The following is a 10,770-nucleotide window of genomic DNA, read 5'->3' as shown; positions in this document are numbered from 1 at the left end:
GGGCGTGGCAGAGTCTTAACTTTGATAAAGAATATCTCTTTGGTTTTGAGACTTTAGTCTTTGCAACTTCAGGGATCTTATCTATGCACAATCAGCTTGTAACACTTCAAAGAGAAAGGAAAACTTGAAATCGCATCATATGACCCCTTTAAATATATAAAAAAACCCCACTATTATTGAACTTTGAATGCTCTTTGTATTTACTGTGTATTTCAAAAAGTAATTTAATACAAAGCTTGTTGAGCCCACAATCCATCTGCCACTGTTTGGCATATACCTACAATTCATGTTGTGCAGTGAATTATCAGGGCTGTTTTTCATTCAGGGTTTAGTCATCTTGCTGTACTTATCACGCAAATGCTTTTCATAGTAACTAAATCTTGTTTTGCTCAAGATGTCTTTCCAGAGTGATTGGTTTAATGAGGGTGAGATGATGCATATGAAACATTAGCTAGCAAGCATCCAACAGAAAATGGAATTGTCTCTGCAAAGAAATGAAATATGATAGATGTGTAGGGTGCTTGAGAACAGCTGTCATATGCATCTAATGTCAATATAAATACATTCTGGTTGTCCTTCATGTCTCCTTTCATAATGGTGCAGCTTTTTTGTCTCCTCAGTACCTCAATAATAGTTTATGGAAATGGGCTTTGCAATGCCAATATCTATAACGCAATGTGGCCGATGGCTGATTTAATGGGGCTCAAAGTCCAAAATATGTTTTTTGAAATCTGAAATTTGGGGCATTGTAAGCCTGTATTGGACAGGACAGCCGAGTAGACATAGCAGCGAATGGAGAGGGGAACAGGATCAGGAAAGGACCTCAAGCCAAGGCTCGAACTGAGGTGCCATGAAACTCTGCTACGTGATATGTCAGAGCACTGCCCACAAGGAATTAGATTTTTTAATTAATGAAACGTTTATGAAATAAAATGAATAAGAAAAGTGTAGCTACGTTTCTGCACTATTTCTAGGTTACGAATCAAATAAGTGCATTTGTGCATGAGAACAACATTAAAGTCTGTATTTAAAAAACAAACAAACAAACAACAAAAACAACAAAACTGGTCCCTCAAATTATACTTATAATGATTTGTTAAAAATAGCAAAATGGTAATAAAGGCCCTCTAGGCCCCATATATGTATGTTATGTATAAATATTATTTAAAGTATCAATAAACCGGGCTATTATTACATCCATGCTCAAGTTCAGACTCTTAATTGACTATGCAGGAATGGGAATTGGACTATGCAGATAATCTCAAATTGGTGAAATATCAACCGGTTAGTTAACCTGGCAAATAGATTGTTCTTTTATTACAGCCCAGACACAAAAAAGGCAGTCACATTGCTATTTTTTGTAAGCACTCTTACAAATCAATATAGAGCCTAATTTTTTAGACATCTCTTTACTTTTCCGTTTCTTTCAAGTCCAATCTAACAGGAACCATGGGAGGTTCTTTGCAGGCATTTCCAGCTTTTGTCCAATAGCTTGATCTGTAGTCAAATTCTGGCCCTTGGAGAAATAGATTTCTTTGTTGGAGCAATCGTGAGACAGGCCACTGATGGCGTATTTAGTGCTGAAAAAGACCACACCGTGCACGTAATGATAAAATGCATTAGTTATCTAGCATCATTTCAACTGGCTTGACATTGTTGTCGGGTAAAAATCACGCTGAATTGATTTACAGCTTCCTGTTTTGGGTTTGTGTGGCACATTGTGTAATTTATAAGCACACACTGTATAATGTCTTTGAAAGGTAGTTTACAGAAGACTTTATTTGAACAAACCAAAAGTCATACAGTGTTTGTTCAGTAAACTTGTTCAAGTTTAGAAAATAATTTCAACAAGCGAGTTTTGAGCTTTATCTTTGCACAAGATAAAAATAGGCTCAGTCGGCACTGCCAGCAGCATTTAGACAGAGGAGACTGCTGTGTTGAATCAATGTGTTTTTTATGCAGCCTCTTTTTTTGTTGACATAGCCAGAGTGGGCCGTGTGCTAATCCAGCAACAGGAAGTTATGAGTGCCACCACCCTCTTCCTCTGACACATAAAAATACACACGGTGCTTTCTCACTTTCACTTAGCCTGTGATTCTCACTCAATGCTTTAAACAGTTTGTGTACATAGCCTAGATCTTAAGACCTTTCTCATGTTTTTGTGGTCCGACTTCAGTGAGTAAGACTAGAGCTGGTCTCGGGTCAGTGTCTCACTCTGGAGCACTGCCACTACTGAAGGACATGCGAGTGTCACCACAACATTACCTTTACTGAGGCCATGCTGGATTCACACACACATTCACACACTGACTCAAACACTCCCTCACTCATTTACTCACACTGCAGTGACCTGCCAACATTTCCATCAGCAGAATTAAGGGTATGACCAAATGTATGAGGCAGTATGAGTAATTTTATATTGTGATATTTACACTACCGTTCAAAAGTTTTGGGTCAGTACGATTAAAAAAAAAATGAAATTTATATTTTTATTCAGAATGTATTAAGTTGATCAAAAGTGACAGTAAAAGCATTTATAATGTGATAAATGATTTCTATTTCATATAAATGTTGTTCTTTTGTACTTTCTATTCGTCAGAGAATCCTGAAAAAACAATGTTTTTAATATCGATAGTATAAGAAATATTTCTCAAGCACCAAATCAGCATATTAGAATGATTTCGGAAGAATCATGTGACACTGAAGACTGGAGTAAGAGCTGCTGAAAATTTATCTTTGCCATCATAGGAATAAATTGCAATTTAAACTATAATAAAATAAAAAAACTTTAAAATTTTACAATTGTAATAGCATTTCACAATATTACAGTTTTTACTGTATTTTGATCAAATAAATGTAGCCTTGGTGAACATAACATTTTTAAAATGTAACCGACCACAAATGATTAAATAGTAGTGTATATTAATTTATTTATTTTTGCACAACGGACATACCATGATATTACCAGTATAGCAGAATCAGTACCTTTTTTCTACTTTTTTTCTTTCTGTTGCACAACATATACCATCATACTGCCTGAGCCAAAGATTGTGAGATAAGCATCTTGAACTCTGAATAAACATTATACATGGTGCTTTTCCCGAACTGTTGACGTAATGTCAGCATTGAACCATTCAACCCTCCATTGTTCACAGCCCCCTCACACCCTTATCCTCCAACTGGATTTTTTCCCCTCCTCAGGGAATGTTTCATTTTTCTCCATCTATGACTCATGGATGGCCCCCGGTTTGTTGGCAGGACGGCTCGTAGCCATCTAATATCGGCGCATGAGCGGTGAGGCAGGGACAGGGCCCTTTATCTCTCCCCCGAGCATCTGATTACAGCCATCTTCAGGGAAATGTGTCAGACACCGAGCGAGCGCTGGACCACAGGATGACGTAGAAACACCTCCCCCTCGATTTATCGCTCTCCCCTTCTGCATGTGGGTGTCGACATAAGAATGCATGGGGATGATTCAAAGAACTCCCTCAGAATGACAAATTATAACAGCACTAAGCAAAATGAACAAAGCATTAAAGGGTCCATGTTTTACACGTGTACCATTTTAATACTTTCCCTGAAGTCCATATGTGGTGATAGTCAATATTTCTTGTCGTAAGTTAGTTTTTCAAGACTATTTTCATCCATATATTTGACCCTAAGAATTAAACCGTCTGTTTTTGCTACTGCACCTTTAAGACTTAAATATTTTTTGAGAAAACCTTGCCAGAGCATTAGCCAAAGTACAGAGAAAGTTTCCTGTTAGCTGGGAAGTGGTCCCTTTAAGTGCATTCAGAAAAGATAGATGGATGATGCCAAACGTCAAACCCCAGATGACTCACTCATGAGGAATGTAAATATGAAGCGTACAAGATTTATTCATCATTCACTATCCATGCTGAAATATTCGCTGCTGAGTAGGAGAAATCTGTCACTGATTATGTGCAGTTTTAAGCTAAAATTCAAAATATTGGGAAGGACATTATTTGCATACTTCTAAAAGCATTCTTATCAGTGAAGGTTTTTTTTTTTATTTGTCATATTGCTGTTGACTGGTTGGCTGTAGCACATGTAGGCTTGCTGTTTGCTCCATGCGGCCTGTTTTATAGTATTATTCTCAGGCACTTGTGTTGTCCATGCCTCCCTGCTGTTGTACTCCAATTAAACGTTTCCTTTAGCAGGCCACCTGCCATTACTCATCAGCAGGAGGTGAGGGATTTCAGCTCTTGAGAGCGGAAATTGTAAAGGGGTCTGAGTAAATGATTGATGAAGTCAATCCTGACACAGACAGAAGACCGTAGCTGTGATTGTGTCTGAAAGCGCGATAGTGTGTGACGTTAAACGTATGTTGATGAAGAGGATAGGAGGAGGGCGTCGTTCTCACCTCTCTTCTGGCCACTCACTTTCATTCGTATACTCTTTGTTATCCTCTTCTCTCTTCATTGTTCAGGCATTGTACACTACCATTTAAAAGTTTGGGGTCAGTTTTTTTGTTTTTTGTTTTCGTTTTGAAGAAATTATTCAGCAAGGACGCATTAGATTGATCAAAAGTGGAAGTTTAGACATTTATTTATTTTTTGTAAAATTATAAATTTTATTCAGTGAATCTTGATTAAAAAGTATCATATTTCCACAAAAAAAAAAACATTAGGCAGCACAACTGTTTTAAACATTAATACTAATAAGAAATGTTTCTTGAGCACCAAATCAGCATCTTAGAATGATTTCTGAAGGATCATGTGACACTGAAGACTAGAGTCATTTCTGCTGAAAATTCAGCTTTGCCGTGCCAGAAATAAATTACATTTTAAAATATATTAAAAGTGTAAACAGTCATTTTAATTTGTAATAATATTTCACAATATTACTGTATTTTTGATCAAATAAATTCAGCCTTGGTGTGCATAAGAGGCTTCTTTTAAAAAACATTACAAAACTTACCAAGCCCAAACTTGTGAGGTGCAATGCAAAAACTACTTATCTTCTTCTGTGTTGAATTATCTATACATGTAAACATTATTTTGCTAAACAGTGCCTTGTTTGTCTCATTCCAGATTACCACACTGATCAATCACAAAGACAAGCTCAAGAAGACAGAGAAGACCTTACGGGCAATCCAGAGAGTAGGGCAGGCGGTCAGTGTTGCAGTTGGCCGCTTCGTGGCGGTGGGTGAAGCCATTGCAGCAGAGAATGAAGACTTGAAGGATGAGATGGGACTGGCTTGCTTTGAGGCCCGGAGAGCAGGTTAGTCTGACACAATTCAACTGGAAGAGCAATGACACATAAGCAGTTTTCCCGGGTAGAGTTACCAGGCAACAAGGAACAGGAAATGGACAGCTGGGTTAAACATAGTGGAACTTGTCAACAAGCTCAGAATTGCCTGTCAGGGTTGTACACCATGCAAAATTGATTTAAAATTCTTTTCAAATTTAATTTAATTGATGTAGCATACAGGAATTGCATTTTAAGTTGAATTTAAGGAAGTATAATTACAGACGTTCATATAACTGCCGTAAGTGTATTTTCTAATAATACTTTAATTTTTTCTTTACAACCATAAACATATCATACATACATACAACATATGAGGTACTCCAAGAAACATTAGATCATATTAATAATCAATCATTGAAATACCACCTACACAAATTAGTATTTCATTTATATAATACACTTCCGTTCAAAAGTTATTACAATTTTCAGTAGCCATTACTTAAATCTTGTCACATGATCCTTCAGAAATGTTGAAAACAGTTGCAGACTAGTTTAATATTTTTGTGGAAACTGATAGTTTTTTGTTTCAGGATTCGTTGAAATAGAAATGTTTCGTAACATTATAAATGTCTTTACTGACACTTTTGATCAGTTTAATGCATCCTTGCTGAACGAAGGTATTAAAAAATTTACTGACCTCAAACTTTTGTACAGTAGTGTATAATCAATTTAATATCCTCAAAATGGAGACAAACAACATGAAACAAGCCTGTGAGCAAGCCTAAACTTTAAATATAATTTTTATGTTTCATATAAAAACTGTGTTGGACTAATTAAATTCCAGTCTATCAAAATCAGATTATCATTATGTGGGATGTAGCCAATTGTGATAAAAAGTTAGTCTATCAAGTTTTATTATAAGCTGAAATTAATATATATATGGTTTAAATGAATATGCCCAATTTAATATATTTAGAGCCTATAATTTGATTTAAAGGGGTCATGAACTACCTTTTTTATTATTTTGTACTGTTCTCTATGGTCCACTTATAATGTTATCAAGATGTTTACATAAAAAACATCATAATTTAGAAGTAATAGGCTAGTTTCTGTCCCCCTCATCAGAACACTCTGTTTGAATAGGTGCCGTGTTTAGCCACACTACTACATCATAAAGTGGCACATTCCACAACCTGTCGTTTTGGCAGATTGGCTTCAATATAAGCTGTTTTTAGACTAATGAGAAAGTTTTGAGTTCTGAAAACTTACATGATGTTTTTATAATACAATGACCTCTTATGTCAAAAGATCAAGGGATTTTTGATTTCTCAGCTAAGGACCCCTTTAAAATGGGGTTTTCACAACCATATGGATGCAGATGTTTTGAGATGGATGGCTCTGCTTGAATCTGTTGGGGTATGTGAAAGAGTGCTGCAGTTTCTCTCCTATTAAACTCTCCTTGTCCCATCTGTCTCTGAAGAGTTTGCCTAAAAATACCCCACAAATGTGTGTTTCCGTATCCCTTGTTTGTGATGAAGTGTTGCTGTGCTTGCTTTTAGAATAACCAACACGAGCACAAAGAGATTTGATCTGTTCTGAAGGTTTAAAGAGGTTTACAAAGGCAAGCAGCTGCAGTTATGAAATAAATAAATTGGATATGAGATGACATCTGTGAGGCTTTGCATAAAAACTAGATGATTCTGAGAATTATTTAGTTCTGCGTTAACTTATTTAATAAACTATTACCCTGGAAATTAATGCACTGTAAAAAAAAAACTTTCAACTTTTTTGAAGTTGTTAATAAAACAAAGATTATTGAAAATATTATATCAGTCTTTCTACTTCAAAATGCCATTGTTAATTTAATGTGTTACTTGTAATTTCTTTGCAATTGTTTGTGAAATTTCTGAGGGAAAATTGTTTCAAAGTGAATTATACACAGTTTTTTTCATTGTGTAGAGGTATCTTAATTTCAACAGTGTATTCTTTTGTCAAACCTAAAAATGTATTTTGTTTTTAAATTTTTTTGATACATTTCTTTGAAATAAATGCCGCTTAGTCTGATATTTTAGCATATAATGTCATGAATTGATACACTTTTAAGTGTGGCTTAGAATCCAAATTTTTTTTTGCATGAATGTATATTTAGTAGCAAAACAAGCACTGTGTCTGTCGATCAAATGTGACTGTCTCAAAGACTCAAAGTGTGTTGTGGTTTACATATGTCCCTCCGGTCTGAAATAATAGGAGCTCTGTTCTGTATCTATAAATACAGATAATTGGTGGTCTCTCCCACCTCCCTTCCCATACCTCCCAGGGAAACAACACTGGACAACCCTCTACATTGCGAGTAAATCACTCGCATATGCGACTAAATCTTACTCTGGGCGACTAAATAATGTCTAACATTAGCCATTGGCTAATAAATTCTTAGATTTTACACGCCAGTATAGTAAACAAAAAAATTTACTAGCCAATGGCGATTATATTGCCAAGGTGTGCGTAGAGGGTTGCTGGAATTAGACTGGCTTCAAGTTAGTTATCAGACTCCCCGCAGTGTTTGAATGCTCACCCACACATTTAATCCTCCTGATTATTACACGGGCCGCCCATGTGTGACGGGCAAAAGTTTAGCCCAAAACACATTTAGGCAGGTGGGGAAAGCGTAACGTAGACTCGTTTCAGGGGAAGAAGTCAGATGTTATAGAGTGGTGAAATCTTTCTTTTATTTATAGAATAACTAAACTAGTTCAGCCGAGGTACGAGAGCACATCGTCTGAAGGAGATGAAAGAGAGCTTTCATTGAAAAGGGGAAGCCCTGATTTGAGAAATGACCTGTGACTTCGTGTGTAACCACAGATGTGACACAGTGGCCTGCACGTCTTTAAATCCAGGAGTCTTGAATGATGTAGAGATTACATTGCTATGATTTGCTTTCATATTCTTAACAGCAGGAAGGATGGAGGAGGATGTGTTTTGAGTTTGAGTCTGTGTGGTTTTACAGTGCACTTCATATGATCCATTGAGGGTGTTTCTTCAACTATGGGCCTTTTTGGCCCTTAGTGTTTTTAGAAATAAAATTAAATATCATCACATATAAATTTTTGGTTTATTGACAATTTCCAACAGTTGTTTCTGTAATTTTTTTTTATCTGAATGTCATTTTTTAAAATAACACAACTAGCATTATGTATTTTAATTTTATACAATTAAATAATATTTTCTCACTTTTGCACAATTGGAAATTACAGCTTGATTAGAATTGACACACAATAAAAATATTCTTTTCATCTGCCAAATGATATTAACCTTGATTTTTTTTTCAAGCATGCTCTGATAATGTTGTCTCCTTGGTAACAAAGTATACCATCAAACATCATTAGTTTTTATTTATCAAAATTAATTGATTTGTTTTATTAAATTAACTCATTTGTGTAAAAATGACTATAATGTATTCTCACAAAATAAATATCAAAATGCTTCATGATTATAGTTAAAAAAAATAATTAAATATAAAAATATATATAAAAATATATTTTTCTGATGGATTTTTAAGACTGAACATCTGGGCCGGGAACAAGGTAAAACAAAATCTGTGCAAAGGAGACATTTGAAAAGCAAAAATAAGTGATAAAGACATTTTTAATGTGATCTTAATATAACGAAAATAAATTAAAATCTGTTAGTTTCAATAAAAATCAATCCCTGGCATATAAAAGTATTTTTAGTTGCAACAAAGTTGAATGTTTTCTTAACCTGAAGGTTGGGAACTCTAGATATTTTTGCTGAGAATGCATTATTTTCTCTTTGTCTTGCTTTTCAGGAACCTCTCGGCCTTATATATACAGATAGGCAGGTGCTTTTGAGCTACAATTCGATATTATAGTACTTTAATTTAATGGAGTGCATTCAGAAGCAGCAGATGCATGCTGAGATGATGTCTTTAAAGGGCATCAATGCAGAGATCTCAATGTTTCACCCTCTATGCAAGCCGAACGCCTGAGGCCGTGTCTCTTTAAAGCAGGAAACTCTCTGAAAGGAGTTGGCTGAAAATGCCAGCCACTCAAGACAGCGCCATGTCTCTGGTGCCGCTCAAGGGATTCGGCTATTAGCTTTCACAAGACTCCGCTTCAAAGCTCAGGAAAGACACAGAGGCAGCAAACAATCCCCTCCAGAAACAAGAATGTTTTAGTATGGCCGCTGCACGAAACGCTGCATTGTGCCCAGTCAGATAACTATGGATAGGTGTGCACAAACTGGCTAAGTAATTTGGCCCACAATGCAGCATTCTGCACAAGGCACCTTGATTGTTAAAACCACTTTGAGATTCAACAAAGAACAGCTGTTGGATGCAATCAGGACGGTGTCTTCAGATGGACAAATGTGTCATTGAACATGGAACATAGCTGTTTCCCTTCAGAAATTCTATCTGTATTTCTCACCCTCTTTCACTTTTGAATGTGCCAGTCTTTCCGTCTCTCAGCATAACACTGCTTTATTGAGGCACGAGGCAGGGAATTGCACTCATCAAGTGTCCTTTCAGCACATTTCTACTGGGGCAACATGACACGCCAGCCCTGCCACCCTGCCCAAAAATAAGCCAGCATATAGTATTTGTGTCTAGACAGGGTTGTGTGCTAGTGGACGCCCACTGAGGAAAGTGAGATGTTTATTGATGTTTTAAAAAGTGGCTACCAGAGTGATGGATTGCTTTGTAAGTAATCAAAGGGTGTGTGACTTAATGTCTTAATGTGCTCTGCGCTCTGAATGAACTTATTGAAATGGCATATTTTTGGTTCGGAGCAGTAGCAGTTGTTGGTTTATCTATAAGTGTTTGTTTTTGAGGGAGGAGAAGACATGTTATGTTGTTTTACATGATCTGAAGTGTTTCTCACAGGCAGTGGTGGAAAGAGTACTGAAAAAATATACTCAAGTAAAAGTACCATTACCTTCCAAAAAATGTAGTGCGAGTAGAGTAAAAGTTCAGCTTTACCATCACAGGAATAAATTACATTTTAAAGTATATTAAAAAGGAAAACAGTTATTTGAATTGGTAATAATATTTCGCAGTATTACTGTTTGATTTCTTGATCAAATAAATGCAAATGTGTTTTTTTTTAACCAACCCCATTTGATTGATTGTGTGTGTGTATATATAATTATTATTTTATTATTTTATTTTTTGAAGAAAATGCAAGTGGTTCCTGCATATGGAAAACTTCCTGTCATAATTCTAGCATGTTCTGAAGGTTTTAAAGGACATTGTTATGTGGTTTCCAAAGCGTATTCTTAGTGTTTTTTGTAGTTACTTACAAGACCTGGGTGGTTTCCATATGGGTGCTTACTTGCTCAAGTCAGTAAGTAAGTAAAGCCCACCCTCAAGTCTCAATAATATAATGGAGAATATTTAACATTCTTGGTTCAGTTAAGGATTTTATCTTATCCTCAAGGCAGAAATCTTAAAGGGTTAGTTCACCCAAAAATGAAAATTAGGCTGCGTTTTACTCACCCCCGAGGCATCCTAGGTGTATATGACTTTATTCTTTCAGACGAATC

At 35.9% G+C, this 10,770-nt stretch overlaps 1 protein-coding gene across 3 annotated transcripts in view; it reads left to right on the top strand.

The window, feature by feature from the left end:
• The window catches only part of ctnnal1 (catenin (cadherin-associated protein), alpha-like 1), a 64,069-nt gene that overhangs the window by 30,890 nt on the left and 22,409 nt on the right, over window positions 1-10,770 (top strand). For all 3 annotated transcript variants that reach the window (XM_016515153.1, XM_016515160.1, XM_016515145.1), the window contains exon 2: window positions 5,055-5,244. In XM_016515153.1, the coding sequence (XP_016370639.1) occupies window positions 5,055-5,244 (190 nt within the window). The remainder of the gene's footprint in view (window positions 1-5,054; window positions 5,245-10,770) is intronic.

The sequence above is a fragment of the Sinocyclocheilus rhinocerous genome, unplaced genomic scaffold (genome assembly GCF_001515625.1).
Source record: "Sinocyclocheilus rhinocerous isolate Xijiao unplaced genomic scaffold, SAMN03320098_v1.1 scaffold492, whole genome shotgun sequence".
Taxonomy (NCBI): domain Eukaryota; kingdom Metazoa; phylum Chordata; class Actinopteri; order Cypriniformes; family Cyprinidae; genus Sinocyclocheilus; species Sinocyclocheilus rhinocerous.
The sequence above is the reverse complement of the archived record's forward strand: the minus strand, read 5'-3'. Positions and strand labels throughout refer to the sequence as shown.